General features: G+C 40.8%; 1 protein-coding gene across 3 annotated transcripts in view; it reads left to right on the forward strand.

The window, feature by feature from the left end:
* Nucleotides 1-21,053, forward strand: part of LOC132300541 (uncharacterized) — a 67,390-nt gene that overhangs the window by 3,561 nt on the left and 42,776 nt on the right. For all 3 annotated transcript variants that reach the window (XR_009480486.1, XM_059797666.1, XM_059797667.1), the window contains exon 6: nucleotides 525-624. Coding sequence is in view for 2 of the 3 variants with exons in the window: in XM_059797666.1 (XP_059653649.1) it covers nucleotides 525-624 (100 nt within the window). In the remaining variant the exon portion in view is untranslated. The remainder of the gene's footprint in view (nucleotides 1-524; nucleotides 625-21,053) is intronic.

Here is a 21,053-nt window from a genome sequence, read left to right on the forward strand (position 1 = left end):
ACTTCTGTGTCTGCGACGCCTAACCTTTGTTTGGGCAATTACAAAAGAATCCATACTTCAAATTGGTTCAGCGAACATACTCAACTCAACAAAGCCTTTTTCCCAACTAATTGGGGTTGCTACATAAATCCTATTTTGCTATTCTGCTCTATCCAAGGCCATAGCCTCAGTTAAACCACATTGTTCAGCCAACTTAACAAACTTTTTCTTTTATTTGGTTTTCTGGTAACTGGTTATAAGTTTGCTAATTGTCTCCAAAATCTCTACCAGTCCTCGAATCCTTGTCCAAAGGGTAGAAGTACAAATAATCTCCAAACCAAAATAGGCTTGTAAGGACTGAAAGTTTGCTAATTTTCTCGCTGTATTGATGTGTATTCTTTTTGGCCACAATGTTGCAATTTGATTTGCCTAATCTTGACATTTTTTCATCACTACAGTTGAAACTCAATTATAAGACCTCCATCGACCAATTGCACATACCTCTTTTAATTTTCTCCTGGTTGTTGAAAGAATATAATTTGCAGTGCAGGAAGCATCGGAAGAAGTTACAAAGGCGAATTTATGCGTTGGCAGCTATTCCCTAGAATAATTGAAGAGGAACCAATTTTAGCAAATCAATTTTCTGTAAGTTTGATAAATTTATTGAAGGCATATCACTTTGTCATCCTAAACCAATTCACGTTTACTATAGAATCATTTCATTACAACTTTTCATTCCATGGTCCGTTGGGACTCAGTTTGTCTCTTAGCATTTTCCTTTAATACCTGATATTCCTTATTATGAAGATTTATCATTTGTAGAAAAATAGATTGTATTAAAAATTAGACATCTGGACTATTCGTCATAGTTTTTAATTTGCAAAAGGGGGATTGAGATAATCGTTTCATAAAATTGGGTATTTCAGGATCCTTAGAGGGATAATATGGTGTCTTGGGAAAAGAAAGGATATCGATGTAATTAGGACGCATAACCTTAGAGTGATAGTTAGCATGAGAAGAAGCTTACCTCAGTAAGACACATGGAATTGTTTTTGCTTTGTTCATGGAAAAATAATGTGCATATTCGGGAGAATAAAATGCAGTCATGGTCGCGAAGTGTAACAGAGGTAACAGTATTAGCCATTACAGTTGTGGAGTTTTTTCATCCTCACAAATCTTGGTCAAGATGAATTCATACTTAACTTCTAACTCCTAAATATAATAAAATGTGTTTAGGGATTTTTCATGTATTTATTCAATATTTAAAGGTGTTTGAAATGACTATGGACCTATAAATGAAATTTTAAGCAGTTGTTAACAATTCAAGTTTACTAGTATATGCTTAATGGATTTGATTGAATATGTTCAATTTTTCTGATTTTTTAATTATTTTTATTTAAGTTTTTGTGAAAAACATTTTGTGTTGGCTCTCACATGTGCAAGTATCAAGCATTTTTTTATACTAATTTTCCAAAAAAAATTCAATTATATTAATTTTCTATTTTTTTATCACTTTTTATATATATATATAAAACATATTAATGAATGCCAATATAACTGTACTGTAAAGTATTATGTATAATTAAGGGTGCATAACGGGTTGGGTCGGGCTGCGATTTTGGGAAACCAGGCCTGAGCTGGTCGGGCTTTGATTGTTCAATGGTCAGGCTAGGAGGCATTTCAAGAAGCCCAAGCCTGGCCCTTGGGCTTTGGGATATTAGGCTGCGGGCTTGCAATGGTCCAGGTTGTAGGCTTATAATGGGCTAGACTGTGGGCTTGGATATAACGCGCCAACGACTGCGAAGATGGTAACACCTGTAACCTTTCTGAGATTGTGAATAGCACAAAAACACGCTTTAGTGCCTTTGGCTCAAGCTTTGTACAAGTCTGCCCCAGTTGGTGAACAAAACAAACACATCCAAAAGCCTGCAGGGGAATAAAAAAAGAGATTGATTTAAGATCTATGATTGAGAGTGGGTGAAGATGCAAGAAATTTTCTTTTCTATTATGTAAAGTTTTTCTCACACTCCAAACAATCTCCCTCCTTTCTCTCTCTAACTTCTATTTATAGAAGTTTACATTTTATCCTAAACTTCCTTCTTGGTTTCCAAGTTTCAAATCGAAGGGTTGGATCTCTTATCTCAGACCATGTGGCTTAGAGGCCCGCTTCCATTATGGATCTGGCTGGGTTATGGGCCACTGAACATTTGTATTAAACAAGTAGGTTGGGCCGGGTCTGGCTCATTGGAGTGATTGGACCTTTCACTTGCCCCTCAATTCGCTCTAATTAATTAGGGCAAGATTGATTGGCATTGATGCGTGTGGAGTTGACGGCTCGATGTGACAGTATGGGGAAGTGCGAGCGGCTGGCATGGGTGCTTATGTCTCGGAATCTGTGATGTCATCATCACCACGCGGTTTCCTGTGCTGTTTCGTTTCTTGCGCTTGGTTCACTTTAAAAGCTCAGTACGAACACAACTACCTTTCTTCTCTTGTTGACTCAACTTAACAACTTCTTTCCTTCTGACACTCAGTCAAAAAGGTGATTTCCGGCAAGGGTTTGGGTTCATAATCTTCCCAGCGGCGTCCTCCTTTGCGTTGTGTCTCTGTCTCTTTGTTCTTCAAGGTCAGTTTTGTTCCTTAATCGTTTCTGCAAAAAAAATTCTTCCTTTTTTTCGATAGTTTTTTTTTAGAAATCCCCATCATTATCACCATGGTTCTTGATCTCGACACCCTTCGTGTCTGGTGTGAGATCCCCGGCAACATTTATCTTAGATGTTGTCCTAGGAATGTTGATGTCAAGACCGGTGTTGGTCTTCTAAAGGGGGAGATCCTCTTCTCTGCCGTTCACCTGAACATGATCAGGTTTCCTTTACACCCTTTTTCATGTCTTTCTCAACAAACTGAATCTTTTACCATTGCAAGTAAACCCCAACTTCTTTAGGATCAAGTCAGTCCTTCTGATCTTAAATCAAGAAAGGGATTTGAAGTTAGACCTTTTACTTTGTTATAAGGTATGTAGGATCCGGCAGAACGTGGGGTACTATCATCTCTTCCCCCTTCCCAATCGGTCGTTCTGTACCGACAACCTCGATTCTGAAAGGGGCTGGAAGAAAAATATTGTAGCTATTAGGGGGGCCTGGCAGGTTGCTGCTTCCAAAGATGATCCCATCCCTACCGCCTTTACTGATTGCTCAGTTCCTTTGTACGTTAAGTATAAAAAACATAGGAGCGAGTGTATATATGAAACTTGCCTTCTTCGCTTTTGTATTTTCATCTACTATTTCATTAAAATTCCATATGAACTTATGGATTATAGCACTTGCAGGGCTAGGCTTTGTAACTTGGAGCAGAACGTGTGGAACATTATCCCTTCAACTCCCAAATTGTTAACTGCACGAGCTCTTAACAATATTTCTTTTGAAGGGATCTGTATAGATGAATTGCAGGTTCCCTCATTTGGAAGGAGCAGGATATCTCCAAGGCCCGATCCTGCTGCTGCTAGTGGCTCTGCCAGCTCCTCCCAAACTCAGGAGTCCACCTAAGAGAGGGCGTAGGGAAAAATGCCTTCGTTCGAGAGGAGCAGTGACATTGATCTGGACGACATTCCCTGGGACAAGGGTCTCAAGCACGACTGGTCCGGCCGCTCGGATTAACACACCAACTCCGGTCAGCACGACCGAAGGTGCGAAGGGAACTTCATCCGTTCCTCCTACTGTGGCCCAATAATCCCTAAGCTCATCAGGGTGGACGGTTCCATGGTCACTCCCAACGATACTGTTTAAGCATGGTCCAACTGTTCTGGCTTACTAGTCGCACATGTAGTCCCCTCGTGACGTGCAGGTGCAGAGAGAGATATATCGAACAGAGATGTTCACTCGGTTTCTTGTTTTAGCTATGGAGGTAACTTTGAGTTTTATATTTTCATCTTCTTTCCCGATCATTTTGATCTTGCTTTGTTTACATTGAGGGTGATAGATGCCCTTTGTTTCCATACAGACTCTGTTCGGAATGGTCACTATGCAGAGGGCTCACGAGATAGCCAACTAGAAAGTGATCACCCTTTCTTCAGTTTATAAGTTGTCTAACAGCCTGAAGAAGGAAAAGGCAGAGCTAAAAGAGTCAGAACTTAAGCGTTCTGGGCTTGAGAAGGAGAAAACTAACCTTCAAGGCACTCTGGAGGATGAGCGGGCTGCTTGGTCTGCCTTGGAGACGAAATCTTCTGACGATTGTACAACCCTTCTTGGTGTGATAAGCAAGGTTGAAGGTGGTGTCAAAGCCTTTCACACTCGCTTTTCTCGTGCTAGGGCCCTTAGGTATGCTCAGAGGTATAGAGACGGATTCACAGATCGCTCCCTTCCCGAAGGGTAGAGAAGGTCTTATGACGATCTAGATGACTGTGATTGTGATCTCAGGATCGAACCCCTTGGGCACTATACCAATCTTACTCCCAATCGGGCTGAGCTTGTCTTCCGGGAGTGCAAGGAGATCGTCACTTCTGGGGTTATTCTCCCCATCTCGGTTGTCCAGCCTCTCAACACCGCACTAGCAGTCTCACCTCCACAGATTGGGGTGCTAGCTCGTCGCGCTCCTGATGGTCAAAACCCAGCTCCTTTTGAGAATGTGGTGGACTTGGATTCCCCCTCTCGCGGAGACGATCCTCAAGATGACGTGGAGCACGCTTGGGAGGGTGATGCGACTGTTTATGGCTTGTTTTCTTTCTTTTGGGATTGATTTTGTGGTGTGAACGTCATTTATAATGTAAACACTTTTTTGTGTTTTGATGAATGATAATGAAATATATTGAAATATTTGGATTTTATTTTGTCTTCCTCTCTCTTCTTCAATTTTTTTTAAATTTTCACAAGTGTTTGGGGATCAGCAAATAACACCATTTGCCATTGACTTGGTCAAATGCTTGGCGTTTGGAAAATAGAGCCACTTGCCACTAATTTGATAAATTTTCACAAGTGTTTGGCGATCGACAAATAACGCCATTTGCCACTGACTTGGTCAAATGCTTGGCGTTCGGCAAATAGAGCCACTTACCACTAATTTGATAAAATTTCACAAGTATTTGGCAATTAGCTAATAGCGCCATTAGCCACTAACTTAGTCAAGTGCTTGGCGTTTGGCAAATAGAGCCACTTGCCACTAATTTGATAAATTTTCACAAGTGTTTGGCTATCGGCTAACGCCATTTGCCACTAACTTGGTTAAGTGCATCTTGTTCGGAAAATAGAGCCACTTGCCACTAATTTTTTGATCGTTATGTATTAACATCTTAGCAAGTTTCTTTCCTTTAACACTGTTCCTTTCCCTTTTCTTTTTCATTAACAAAAAAAAAAAAAAAAAAGAAAAAGAAAAAAGAAAGAAGAAGAAGAAGAAGAAAACAAAAATACGAACGACATTAAAACCAAACGATATTGTTGTTCTACTGATAATACCTCTTTAGATAGTTTGCATTCTATGGCTTGTCAATTTGCATTCCCGCTAACGCTTCCAGCCTGTATGCCCTTTTTCCTATGACTTCTGTGACTCTATAAGGTCCTTCCCATCGGGACATCATTTTTGGGACGATGCCTACTACCCTCTTTAGTATTAGTTCACCGAGGGCAAAGCTTCTATGCCTCGACCTCTTCTTGTGACTATTTGTAAGCATCTGCTGGTATGAATTAAGCTTAATTACTGCCCCTCCTTTCCTCTATCAAGTCGAGGTTGAGTTTTAGCATTTTCTTGTTCTTTTCTCGGTTCCATGTTATGCTTCGAGCGGTTGGTACTACTTGCTCGATCGATATCACGGCTTCCGTGCCATATGCCATAGCGAACGGACTTTCACCGATTGGCCTTCTCGGGGTTATTCGGTAAGCCCATAGGACGTTCGGCAGTTCGTCTAGCCATTTACCTTTCTTGTCCTCTAGTTTTTTCTCTGTGCAACTAAAAATAGTTCTATTTGTGATTTCAGCCTGTCCATTTCCTTAAGGATGGCTTATCGCAACAAGCTTCTTATTGATCCCATGCTCGTCCAGCAGCTTCCTTACATGTCGGTTGTCCAAATTTGTACCGTTATCCATGAAGATCGACCTGAGAACTCCAAAACGACAAATCATGTTCCATATGAAGTGCCTCACTTGTGTGTGTGTGTGACGCTAGGATAAAGTTTTGCTTCTACCCACTTGGTGAAGTAGTCTGTCACGAGCAAAACATACTTATTTTGTGATCTCGCCTTTGGTAGTGGTCCAACCACATCTATCCCCTATGTCGCGAAAGGCCATGGGTTGGCCATTACGTACAGGTCCTCGGGTGGTTGGTGTATCAGTGGTTCGAATCTTTGGCACTTGTCGCATCTCCTGGAGTATTATTCGGCATCTCATGACATGTGTGGCAAAAAAAAGCCTTGAGTCATGGCTTTGTGCGCCAAAGATCTACCCCCTCTATGATGACCACACACCCCTTTCATGAATTGTGCGTAGGACTTATCTGGCTTCTAATGGGGTGACGCACTTCATGTAGGGGCCGAAAAGGATCTTCGATAGAGTTGGTTGTGAAGGATTGCATACTTCGATGCGTTGGTTTGTATTTTCCTTGTTTCATCTCTCGGTTCAAGCAGCACGCAATCCCTTATGATCGGGTCGATCCAGCTAGGCTCATACGGTATGATGCACACTTGTAGAAGATCAGGGCTGAATGGCATTTCAAAGATGGACGGCTGGTATAACACGTCTACTGATATTACCCTAGTTAATGTTTTGCCTGAACCGGATGCGTTGCAAGCGAGTCGATCGGCCTCAATTCTCTTCTCTAGGTATTTGTGTGAATTTGATCTGGTTGAATCCTTTCACCTCTCATTCGACAGCAGAGTGGTAGGCCTCCATTATGCTATCCTTGGTGCTATACTCCCCATCATTTGCTTCACGATTAGCTGTGAGTCGCTGAAGACCCACAAACTCTTAATTTTGAGCTCTTTGGCGAGCCTTAATCCTACCAGCAATGGCTCATATTATGCCTTATTGTTCATTGCTTCAAATTCAAGCTTAATTGCCTGGCGCAGGCTTGTGCCTTCAGGAGTTAGTAGTTCGATGCCTACGCCCGCCCCCAATTGGTTTGACGATCCGTCAATATAAAGCTTCCATGGCGGTTCCTCCACTATCTCTTCTTCATCTTTTGCCTCACATTCTAGCAGGAAATTTGCTATTGCCTGACCTTTATGGTCGTTCGAGGTTCATATGTAATGTCGAATGAACTCAATTCAATCGCCCATTTGGTGATTCAACCTGACAGGTCGGGCTTGTGCAGGATGACTTTGATCGGATAAGTGGTGGGGACAACAATCAGATGGGACTCGAAATACTGCCGGAGCTTCTGTTTGGCATGCACCAGCATTAGTATGACTCGCTCTGCCTTTGAATATCTTTTCTCGGGATTAAGCATTGTTTTGCTTGGGTAAAATACGGGGTATCGCTTCCTTTCTTCCTATCTGACCAGGGTGGAGCTTGTTGCAGACTTCGATACTGCAAGGTAAAGATACAATCGTTCGTCTTGCTTTGGGGCGGAGAGGATTGGTGGACTCTGCATGTATTCCTTCAGTTTGGACAACGCTTGTTGTTGTTCACTCCCCCAGGCCTGCCGCCCGTTACTTCTAATTGTGTCAAAGAATGGCCTGCAACGATCTGGCAGCCTTAAGATGAATCTGCTAAGCGCGGCTATTCTTCCTGGTGAGAGTTTGGACTTCTTTAAGGGTCCTCGGCTCCTCGTTTTGCACTAGTGCTTTGGCCTGGATTGGACTCACTTCGATCCCCCGGCTTTTGACAATATACCCCAAGAACTGTCCAGAGACAACTCCGAATGAACATTTAAAGGGGTTGAGCCTTATACCATGCTTTCGCAATGTGTCGAACATTTCTTGAAAGTGTAGGAGGTGATCTTCTTTCCTCTTCCTTTTTACCACCATGTCATCAATATACGCCTCTACGGTTTTGCCCATTTGGTCTTTAAAAACTTTGCTGACCAGCCTCTGGTATGTGGCTCCTGCATTCTTTAGTCTGAACGGCATCACCTTGTAGCAATAGGTCCCTCGTTCTATTACGAAAGATGCCTCTTCCTCATCATTTGGATGCATGGGGATCTGGTTATTACCTGAATATGCATCTAGGAAGGTTAGACGTTCATACCCAGTGGTTGCGTCTACCATTTGGTCAATCTTTGGTAGGGGAAAACTATCTTTGGGACAAGCCTCGTTTAAGTTTGTGAAATCAATGCAAACTCTTCATTTTCTATTTTTCTCTTGGATGACCACCACATTGGACAACCAAGAGGGGTACTGCATTTCTTTGATGAACCCTACTTCTAGCAGTCTGTCCACCTTTTTTGCTATGATCTGATTTCGCTCTGGCTTGAACCTCCTCTGCTTGTACTGGAAAGGTTTGAAATGCGGATCAACGTTTAAGCAATGGCAAGAACAGGATGGGTTGACTCCTGACTTGTTTAAGTGACTCTGAGCGAATACATCTATGTTTTTGGTTAGGGTTTCAATCAGCAGGTGCTTTTCCTCTATGGTTTGCGTTGACCATATCTTCGTGGTTCGTTCAAGTATCAGGAGTCGATTAGCACTTCCTCTAATGGTTCCATCGTGAGGACCGACTACTCTGTCCTGATCTCGACTTTTCTGGGCGGAGGGCTTTGTAATTGCTATTTTGGGCTCGCGGGATGGGTGATCGCCTTGCACTTCCCACTGGCCTTAAGCGTCACCACATAGCATTCCTTTGTTGCTACTTGGTCACCGTGGATGTCAATCACCTCATTCCCATCTAGACTCAAGTACCTCATGATCTGGTGTAAGGTGGACGAAGCGCCATGGACTCGGTGGATCCACCCCCTCCCCATTAGGAGGTTATAAGAAGGGTGAACGTCCACTATGACAAAATTCTTCTTCAGGTTTCTTCGTGCGGCACACACTGGCAGCTCAACCACTCCAATTGTTCCACTCGCTTTCCGTCAAAACCTACTAGGGTTCCTGTAGGCCTGACCTGTTTCGGGTCCACCATCAATTGTTTGAACGCCACCTTCGTTATGATGTTGGCGCTATTGCGTGGGTCCACTAAAACTCTTTTGATAAAGCAGTTTAACACCATCAAGCTAATCACTAATGGGTCTTCATGAGGGGTTTGAACTCTGAGAAGATTAGTCTTGTCAAATCTGATTAAGTCCATATCGCCCTCCCGGCGGACTGTATTGATACTGCCGAGCATTCTCATCTTGTGGGCCTGCCGAAGGCATGTTTGCTGTAGTTCTTTTGATTCATCCTCAGCTAATGACTCGAACTGGCTGCCCCTCTTAAGGGTTCACTCTCAGATTTCTCCTTGTCTGATCGGCCGAACGGTTCTGTTCCTTAGCCTGGACATAGTTGGCTAACTCACCTTTTGTAATCAGCATTTCAACCTGCCTCCTCAGGTTCCTACACTCATTCGTTTGGTGCCCAAAATCACTGTGGAATGTGCAATGCTTTGACTGATCCCTCTGCTCGAGTGGTTGTCTGATCGGTTGAGGCGGACTAAACATCACTTTATTCTCTTGGTATAGCCATGCTAAAGTGACTTTGAGGGGGGTGATCGTCTCGTCTTCTCGCTACCTCTTCTCAGTCTTCCAAGGAACCACTCGTGATTGTGCTATTGGAGACCTCTGGGTGGTCATTTTGACTTTTGACTTTTGACTTGTTCTCCACTATGACTATCATTGTCTTCTTTATATTGACAGCTTCATCCTCCTTTAGCCATACGTAGCCCTGCGCCCTTGAATTGAGCTCATCCGTAGTTTTGGGTGACGTCACCACCAAGGATGTGTGAAATGAGTCCCTCTGACCATAGCCAGTTTGAACACCTGCACCGTTAAGGATAAATGGCAATTAATCACCGCTCATCTCCAAATTGAATCTAGTGAGGAAAGCCTGGAGGCGCTCGCCTTCCTGTTGTCGCATAGTGAATAGATATGATATGTCCTTCTCTATTCGCCGGTTATCGAAGTACTGACCTATCAACAGATCGCAGAGTGCTTGGAAACTTCTCACCGATCCCTTTGGCAGATGCTTGAACTAGTTGAGCGTGGGTCCTGTGAGGCTCATGGGGAAGACCTTGCACATTTGGGCATCATCTTCGGTGTCTATGGCCATTTTCAGTTGGATCTGGTATATGTGCTCGATTAGATCTTTAGTTCCATCAAATAAAGTAAACGTTGGCATTGAGAACTTCCTTGGTTTTGGGGATCGGAGGATCTCTTTCGTGAACGGAGAATCGACCATTTCAGATAATGTACGAACAACCTTGTTGTTCATGGTGGGCGCCTTTCGATCGCATTGCTACCTTCCGGTGACCCTTTGATTGTGAGTGCTCACATCTGACTGGTGTAATTCGTTGAACGTCTTGTCTGCAGTTGATTCTCTTTGCCATGAAGGGATAACCTCAACATATTCCACCTCGTCTTCTGTGCTGTGGGTCCATATAGATGGATCCTTCTCTCCTTGCCCTCCGGTTGACATTTGTCACCCCCACCCTCTCATCCTTTGTTGGCGGACGAGGGGGTGGTTATGCTTCCCTTCACTCCATCCTGGATCTGAGCTCATCGTTCTCTTGTCGTAGAGTTTCGATGATCTGCATCAGCTCATCATGCCTGACTCGTTCGTTCTCGTCTTGTTGACGGGAGCCTTCCTCTCAGCTCGTGGTTCCCGACCAGAGCTGTGTCATCGTTTTGGTGTTGAAATCGATGGATCTTTCTCTTCGTTTCCGACAGATGGTGCTAAATGAAGATGCAAGAAATTTTCTTTTCTATTATGGAAAGATTTTCTCACACTTTAAACAATCTCCCTACTTTCTCTCTCTAACTTCTATTTATAGAAGTCTACATTTTACCCTAAACTTCTTTCTTGGTTTCCAAGTTTCGAACCAATGGACTGGATCTCTTATCTCGGACCATGTGGAGTCCTGCTTCCATTATGGATTTGGTTGGGCATGGGCCACTGAACATTTATATGAAATAAATAGGTTGGGCCAGGTCTGGACATTGGAGTGATATAAGGTTAACAACCCTAATGATTTAGACAGCTGTAAGAACTGCATCTCCTCAAAATGACAGGGGAACATTTATGCTAATGCAGATGGCTTCGGTTAAGTTAAGGATGTGGCAATTCTCTCTCTCATATCGACCATTTTGTTGAGAGGGCTTTGAACATTAGACATCTGATTACTCAATCCCAAATTTTTTACATAACTGTTGTACCTCCCCATAAGGGTACTCTTTAGCATGATCAGTTTTTATATTTTTAGGGTAAATTACACGGACCTGCCCTATGGTTTGCTATAATTACTGGACCTTCCTTATTATTTTCTATAATTACAGGGACCTCCCCTATGGTTTTCCATAATTACAGGGACCTCCCTTATGGTTTGAGAAATTACATGGACCTCCCCTAAAAATGAAACGTTGTTACACAGATCTCCCTTCCTAGTGACGGATCGTCAAATGGACTAACAGACCTGTCTAATTTACTTAAATGCCCTAAAGTTGCTATGGTAAATTCTAAACATGAAAGGGAAAAAATATGGAATGAACTTTTTCTGTATTAGCTCACAATTCACACAAGTTTACACAGGTTCTCCTTATATGAGAGAATACAAACACAAAATCAGGAAACTGATTACAATAGCTAGCTGGCCTAATTAATTAATTTCCTAATTTACAGCATTGACCAATATTCTATTTACAACAAATAGTCTTCGTATTATTATATTTACAGCTAATAATATTTGGTAGTATTACTACCGAATCTTTCCTTTTCAACACTCTCCCTCAAGCTGGTTTAAAGATATCCTCCATAGCCAGCTTGCCAATTAGTCTGTCGAATTGTCTTGTAGGAAGTCCCTTTGTAAGCACATCTGCAACTAGCTCGGTAGTAGGAATGTACGGCATATAGGTCAATCTGTTTTCGAGCTTTTCCTTAATGAAGTGTTTGTCTACCTCCACGTGCTTTGTTCTATCATGAAGCACTGGATTGTGAGCGATCGAAATAGCAACTTTATTGTCACAGTACAATTTTATAGGCAACGGATTAGAGACCTTTAATTCTTCTAATAGTCTCTTAATCCATAACACCTCACAAATTCCATAAGCAACCGATCTAAACTCGGCCTCTGCGCTACTTCTTGCAACCATATTCTATGTTTAACTTTGCTGGGTGACAAGGTTACCTCCAATAAAGGTGTAGTGGCCAAAAGTTGACCGTCTATCAATAGCACTCCTAGTCCAATCCGCATCAGTATAGGCTTCAACTTGCAAATGCCCATGGTTTTTTTTAAAGTAGACCTCTTCCAGGGTCCCTTTTAGGTATTTGAGAATTCTGTAGACTACATCAAAGTGTTCTCGTCCAGGTGAATGCATGAATTGGCTAACCATGTTGACTGCAAAAGCTATATCTGGATGTGTATGTGACAAGTAAATTAGTCTTCTAACAAGTCTTTGATGCTGCTCTCTATTCAGAACTTCTTCAGCTTTAGAAGGTTACAGCTTAAGGTTAGGCTCAGTGGGTGTCTCGACTGGTTTACGTTCTAGCAGACCAGTCTCACTAAGTAAAATCAAGAACATATTTATGTTGATTCACAAATATAACTTCTTTGGATCCAGCAAACTCCATTCTAAGAAAGTATTTTAATGCACCAAAATCCTTGATCTCGAAGTCAGCTGCAAGTCTTTTTGTTAGTCTCTCCAATTCTTCGTTATCATCATCTGTCAAGACTATATCATCCACATAGACAATTAAGACTGCAACCTTGCCTTCTCTACTATGTTTGTAGAACATGGTATGGTCAGCTTGGCTCTAACAGCCACAACTCTTCACAGCTCTCCCAAATCTCTCAAACCAAGCTCTAGGGAACTGTTTGAGACTATATAAAGATTTTTTCAGTTTACAGACTTTATTAGGTCCCAATTTTCCCTCAAACCCAGGTGGTAGATTCATAAAAACCTCCTCCTCAGGATCTCCAATTAAAAAGGCATTTTTTACATCTAACTGGTGTAATGGCCAGCTGAAATTCACAGCCAAAGATAACAAGATTCTGATTGAGTTTATCTTGGCTACAGGAGCAAAAGTTTCCTGATAATCAATTCCATAAGTCTTGGTGACCCTTTTGCTACTAGTCTTGCCTTGTACCTCTCTATGCTACCATCAGCTTTACATTTCACAGTAATGACCCACTTGCAGCCTACTGTTCTTTTCTCCTTAGGTAAATCGACTATCTCCCAAGTACCACTTCTTCTAAGAGCATTCATCTCTTCCATCACTGCTAACTTCCAATTCGGATCATTAAGAGCTTCCTAAATGTTTCTCGAGACAAACAAGTGTGAGATTTTTGGGGTAAAAGCCCTATGAGCATGAGAGAGTTTTTCATAAGAAAGGTATTTGGCAATAGGATATTTTGGATTTTTGGTGCAAGTTCAAGAACCTTTCCTAACAGCTATAGGAATATCAAGGTCTGATGGTTCTTAGTTAGGAGAAGCAACAGGAATTGAAGATGAGTTAGGGACAAAACTACCTGTGATATCTGGAGGTCCAGTTCCCGGTGGTCGAGATTGATCATTTCCAAGAGGAATAGGCTGACTTTGACTCTTTTGATGAGGACTTCTCCGAGTATAAACCAGAGGCTCACCATTGGGTACTTTTTTTCCCGGTTGTAGTGATTCTTCCCCTGTTTCAAATATAGTAATGTTTGGCACTATATGACTAGGATGCCCTTCATTGTTTTCATTGGTTTTATCACATTATTCCTGTCTTTGAATTTTAGGAATAACAGTAGGATGAGGTGAAGTAGTCAAAATCACATTTGGTAAAGGAGTAGGAGATAAATCCCAAAAATTTTCTTCCATCACCTCATTCTCCCCCTGAAGAGAATTTTTGTTAAAGTAGGATTTATTTTCAAAGAAAGAGACACCCATACTAACATAAATTTTATTAGAAGCATACCCTATTAAAACACATTTTTTAGCCTGAGGATCAAGTTTAGACCGAGTATTATTGGGTATATGAACAAAAGTTATGCAGTCAAAAACCCTTAGAGGTAAATCCGAGTATATCCTAGATAAGGGAAAAATTCTTTTGAAACATTCTAATGTCGTGCCATATTTTAAAACACGTGTAGGCATTTTGTTAATCAAATACAAAGCTGTTAAAATAGCTTCCCCCCAAAGATATTTTGGAACATTCATTGAAAACATTATAGCACGAGTCACTTCAAATAACTGTTTATTTTTTTCTTTTAGCATTTCTGTTTTGTTGAGGGGTATCCACACAAGTTGACTGATGATGAATACCCTTTTCTTTAAAAAAACTCCCCAAATTATGATTAAAATACTCGGTTCCATTATTGGTGTGAAAAATGCTAATTTTTTCTTGAAACTGAGTTTCAACCATTGTGTAAAAATTCTTAAAAAGTTTTTCAGTCTCAGAATTTTCATTCATCAAATAAACTCAACATAAATGGGTATGATTATCTATAAAAGTAACAAACCATTTTTTCCTAGAGATAGTAGTGACTCTTGAAGGTCCCCAAACATCACTATGTATTAAATAAAATGGTTTTGAAGAAGTATAAGGTTTTGGCAAATAAGTAGTACGATGACTTTTAGATAAGCAACAACTTTCGCAATAGAACGATGAACAATCCGAACCTTTAAATAAAGTAGGAAACAAATGTTCAAGATATGGAAAGCTAGGATGTCTTAGTGTTAAATGCCAAAACATTATTTGTTCATAAACAGAATTAGAACTACACTACTAAGGCCCTGAGCCTCTTTATTACTGGAAAAGTCACCATTAAAGTAGTAAAGTCCATCTATTATCTTAGCACTACCAATCTTCTTCCTCAAGTTCTGGTCCTGAAATTCATAGTAAGAATCACAAAAAATTACATGACAATTAGATTTTTTGGTTAGTTTACTTATAGATAAAAGGTTATAGGCTAGTTCAGGGACATGGAGAACAGATTTAAGATCTATATTCTCAGATAATTTTATCAAATCTTTTCCTGTAATAGGTGAGAAACTACCATCTGCAATTCTAATTTTTTCAAGGCCAGAATATGGTGAGTAAGTGCTAAAAAGAATGGAAAGGCTGGTCATATGATCAGAGGCTCCAGAATTGATGATCCATGGAGCAGAATTTAAACAACAAGAAAGGGTATTAAGTGCATTACCATTTGTACAAGAGAAACACTAGGAATACCAGATGAGGAATTAAATTTTAGTAGCTTGATCCATCTGGTCCTTGCTTAAGGGACTTGTCTCAGCTTCATTGGCAGTAGGAATTGCATGCCTACTTCTGTCACCAGGCTCGCTACTCTTCCAATTCGCTGGTTTTTCGTGGATTTTTCAGCAGTTCTCCCGAGTATGGCGTGATTTGTTACAAAAGTCGCACCAGACCCGTGGCTTCTCTTCAGGTTTTCGCTAAAAATTGACTGCTTTAGTAGCAGCAGTCGCCGCAACAACAAGGGCAAAACTCTCAACAGGCCCGCTGGTAGTCTTCTTCCCCAACATTACATATTTGCGGCTCTCTTCTCTTCGAACCTTAGTAAACACCTCACCAATTGGAGGAAGTGGAGTCCTGCCAATGATCCGTCCTTGTACTTCATCAAATTCCACGTTGAACCCAGCAAGGAATTTGTAAATGCAATGAGCCTCCACGGTCCATTTGTAGTGATTGGCATCTTCAGTGGATTTCCATTCATAATCATTGAACAGATCCATGTCCTGCCAAAGGCGCTTTAATGAATTGAAATACCTGGTGATCGAGTCTTCTCCCTGCCGCATCTCACCAAGTTTGAGAGCGAATTCGTAGACCTGAGACTGATTTCCCAAATCAGAGTACATCTGATTCACGTTGTCCCAGAGCTCCTTGGCCGTGGAGTAGCACATATAGTTGGAGCTAATATCCTCGTCCATGGAGTTCACGAGCCAAATCATCACCATTGAATTTTCTGCATCTCAGGTCACGTACGTTGGGTCCTTCGATGCTGGTGCCTTCTTGTCTCCCGTCAGGTACCCGATCTTTTCCCGCCTTCCGATGTACATCCGAACGGATTGGAACCACCGTAAATAATTGTCACCATTAAGGCGAATAGTGGTGATCTGAACCGAGTGAGAATCGGTATTGGGGGCTTCGGTTGCAGGATTGGTTGGTTGGGTTGTGACAGGCGAAGTTGACACGGAGGAAATGTCAGACATGGCTGATCAGCAAAGAAATTGTGTAGAAAAGAAATTAAGGTTTTTTCCGAATTTCTTAGGGTGGCTCTGATACCATCTAAACTTGAAAGGGAGAAAATATGGAATGAACTTTTTTTGTATTAGTTCACAATTCACACAAGTTTACACGGGTTCTCCTTATAGGAGAGAATACAAGCACAAAATCAAGAAACTGATTACTTAATTTCCTAGCTGGCTTAATTAATTAATTTCCTAATTTACAGCATTGACCAATATTCTATTTACAGCAAATCCTCCATATTATTATATTTACAGCTAATCATATTTTGTAGTATTACTATCGAATCTTTCCTTTTCAACATAAATAATTGAACTACCTATATGATTTTAGATATATATATATATATATATATATATATATATATATATATGTTGAAAGAGAGAGAGAGAGAGAGAGAGAGAGAGAGAGAAAAAATATATGAAAACGTATATGTTATTGAGTGAGTAATACAATAATACAATGGTGTTTATATAGGAGAAGCTACGGGAGTAGGTGAGTGGAGAACAACTAAACCCTATACATGATAATTCTATATATGGTAACGAGGGGTCGGTGACAACTCATACAATACTAACTGTACACGTGTGACAACTCGTACAATACTAAGTGTGCACGTGTGACAACTCATACAATACTGTACAATGTGACAATTCATACAATGCTTTACAACACTCCCCCTCAAGCTGAATAGTAAATGTCAATAACTCCCAACTTGCACTTATCGAAAAAAAAAAAAAATAACTCCCAACTTGCTACATATGGAATCAATAGAGTTCTTAGGAAGCGCCTTAGTGAAGATGTCGGCTAGCTTCCTACCAGAAGGAACAAAAGGTGTAACAATCTTATTGGAGTCAACTTTAGATCGAATGAAATGACAATCTATTTCAATGTGTTTAGTCCTCTCATGGTAGACTGGATTGCTAGCAACATGAATAGCTGCATGATTGTCGCAATGGAGAGGAATTGGGTACTGGACTGAAATCCCAAGTTCTTGTAAAAGAGTTTTCAACCAAGTAAGTTCACAGGCAGTGTGTGCCATAGCACGATACTCCGCTTCAGCACTGGAACGAGCCACAACTGACTGTTTCTTGTTCTCTAAGTTACTAGAGTTCCTCCGATGAAGGTGCAGTAACCCGTGGTGGACCATCGATCAGAAGGAGAACCGACCCAATCTGCATCTGTCTATCCCTCAATCTAAAGATGTCCAGAAGATTGATAAAGCAAACCACGTCCCGGAGCACCCTTGAGATATTTCAAGATGCGTACAACTGCCTCCATGTGAGGTACCCGAGGACTGGTCATGAACTGGCTCACAACACTGACTGCATAGGAGATGTCTAGACGAGTGATTGTAAGGTAAATAAGTTTATCTACAAATCTCCAATACATCTCTGGATCATGAGTGGGTCATTATCATCCACCTTAAGTTTTACACTAGTCTCCAAGGGTGTAGCTACATGATTCGAACCAAGAGATCTAGTATCTTGTAAGAGAACAATGCTGTGTTTGGCGTGTAGGAATGGAATGGAATGGAAGTAGGAATGGAATGAGAATGGGAATGGAATAAAATGAGAATGGGAATGGAATGGAATGGCCATTCTCATTATATTGTTTGGTTGTAAATATGAAATGTGTAGGAATGAAATGATAATAACCATTCTAGTCTAAGAAGCATGGACACGGACACGGACACGGATAAGGGATACGGATACGACACGACACGGACACGGCGACACGGCAAATTCAAAAAAATTAGGACACGGACGCGGCGAATAATATATATATATATATATATGATATAGTACTTTAAAAATTACTGAGTGCTATTATTTTTCATCAACCTCACAATGGAAAAAAAAATACAAATCATAACTCATAACTAATAAACTATAAAAGAACAATGTTGTAAAACCAAATAAAAAATAAGACATTAGAATAATAACTAGTATCATTTAATCATCATTAGAACTTTACTCCAAATACAAAAGTATAGACAGAAAGAACTATTAACATTCATGACTGTTTAACATTCAGGACTTTACTGTTAGCACTTAACATTCACAAAAACCTAAAGGCTAGTCCCCCCAAAAGATACCAAAACAAGTTAGTGTGCTATCATCTATTCCTATCCATCATTTGACCTAGGACTTTTACCATTTACAATACCAAAAGGGTAGTACAAAACAAAAAACAGAACATATCAACATTTAAAAAAAAAAAAATTCCAGACACGCGTGTCCACGGAGTGCCCGTGCCATGTCTGAGCTGTGTCCAGAAATAAATAAAAAAAAAATTTCCAGACTTGCGTGTCGGATACACCCCCCTGGCGTGTTGGACGCGTGTCCATGAAGTGTTCGCCGTGTTAGAGTCGTGTTCGAAAATTAAAAAATATATATATATATATTCCAGACACGTTTTTTGGTGTGTCCAACAAGTGTCAGGGCGTGTCCGACGCGTGTCCGTGTCAGACACGAGTATTCGTGCCATGTCCAAAAATTAAAAAAATATATATATATATTCCAGACACTTTTTTGGTGTGTCCAACACGTGTCGGGGCGTGTCCGATGCGTGTCCGTATCCGACACGTGTCGGACACGGATTATTCGCCCATTTTGGCGTTTTTAACATCAAGTCGATGAAGTGGCCAGTCTAGATAGCTACAAGAGAGATTATCACACGAACATAATTCGGTTTGGACACAAGAGAGAATGTCTCAATATAATCAAGGCCATAAGTCTGGGTGTTGCCTTTAGCAACAAGTTAAGCTTTGAGACGGTCAAGAGTACCATCAGGCTTCTATTTAACAGTAAAAACCCAACGACAACTAACAACCTGAGTATCACCAGGCTTAGGAACAAGGTCCCAAGTATGATTCAATTTTAAAAGCGTTTATTTCTTCTTCCATAGCTTTCTTCCACCCTGGATGAGAAAGTGTCTCCTTGTAGGACTTAAGAAGAGCAATAGAGGTAATGACAAAGAAAAAGCTTGAAAGGAGGACGGCAAATTTATTATACGATAAAAATTGGAGATAGGGTGATTGGTAGAAGACTGTTTACCTTTCCGAACAACAATAAGTTGATCAAGATCAGAGTCCACAGGGATGAAAGAATCTCTAGGCGTTGAAGCAACTGGTGGAAGTGGCAAGGCTGGGTTTACTACTTCAGTTGTTGGAACACGATTAATTACTCTTTTTCGGCGATGAGCGTAGACATGAAGAGCTGGTGGGATGTCAGAATAAAAAACTAGGGTTGGAAGAACAGAATCTTGAAGAACAGAGTCCTCCAGACGACTGCCTTCCTGGGAATAATAAGGAACATCCTCAAAGAAAGTTACATTTGCACACACAAATTGTTTACAGGAGTTGGATTGTAATATTTATATCCCTTTTGAGTGCGAGAATAACCTAAGAAAATACATTTGTGAGCACGAGGATCAAGTTTGTCTCGTCCTAGACTTAGATTATGAACAAAACAGACACACCCAAACACCTTTGGAGGAATGGAAAAAGAGTTTTTGTCAGAAAAAATCATTTGGAAGGGTGATTTTCCTTGAAGGACCTTAGAAGGCATGCAGTTTAAAAGATAAGTAGCAACCAAAACTGCATCTGTCCAAAAATGTTTTGGATCATGCATTTGAATTATTTAGGCATGAGCGATAGCTAGGAGTGGGCCATTCTTCCGTTCAGCAACTTCATTTTGTTACGGGGTATCAACTCAAGATGTTTGATGGATAATGCCCCTCGACTCGAGAAACTTTTGAAAAACATTAAGTTTATATTTAAGGGCATTGTCACTTCTAAGAACAAGTAATTTTGCATCAAACTGATTTTGAATTTCAGCATAAAAGGATTGAAAAACAGAGAATACTTGAGATCTATCTTTAAGAATATAAACCCAAGTTAAACGTGAATAATCATCAATAAATGACACCAAATAATGAGCACCAAATAAACCAATAGTACGAGCTGGTCTCCAAACATCCGAATGCACCAACTCAAAAGGTTTTAAACTTTTATTATCAAAACGAGACTTAAAAGTAGCCTGATGATGTTTACTAAGTTTGCAAGTAGTGCAATTAAACTCAAAAAAATCAACTAAAGAACTCGAAGACTATTTAAAGAGGGATGTTTAAGGCGGCAATGCCACTGGTAAGCTGAAGAGGAGGTGGAATGTAGAGCTGTCGGAGCAGTAGTTGGCTGGAAGTAGTAAAGACCATCCTTCTCAAACTCCCCACCAATCGTCTTCTTCATCTTGAGATCCTGAAAGACAACAGGAAGGAGAAAAAGTAACTGAGCAATTTAAATCTGATATAATTTTGCGAACTGACCATAAATTGAATGAAAATTGAGGGATATATAAAACTGATGAAAAAGTGAGACCTGAAGTGCGGAAGGTACCAATTCCATGAACAGGTGATTTGGCACCATTTGCTATAGTAACAACCGATGGTGAGAAAACATGAGAAATATCAGAAAGAAGAGATGGGTTACCTGTTATGTAATCGGATGCCCTTGAATCAATGATCCAAGGTGTAGAAGATGAAGCATGGAGACACGTATTACCTAAAGTAATGATAGTAGCGGTGGAGGAGGGCTGATTTGTACGCTCACGCTTTACTAGAGAATCATACTCGGCTTTGGAGAGAACGACTTGTTCATTCGCAGGAGTGGGAGTAGTCTCCTCCGAAACCGAAGCTTGATTAGCCCAAGTTGGCTTGCCATGAAAAGCCCAACAGAAGTGAATAGAGTGATTGTTTCGGCCATAATGAGTACACT

This window comes from Cornus florida, unplaced genomic scaffold (genome assembly GCF_030987335.1).
Source record: "Cornus florida cultivar Cherokee Brave unplaced genomic scaffold, ASM3098733v1 CherokeeBrave_3.0.0_Hap2_Chr03, whole genome shotgun sequence".
In the NCBI taxonomy this organism is placed as follows: domain Eukaryota; kingdom Viridiplantae; phylum Streptophyta; class Magnoliopsida; order Cornales; family Cornaceae; genus Cornus; species Cornus florida.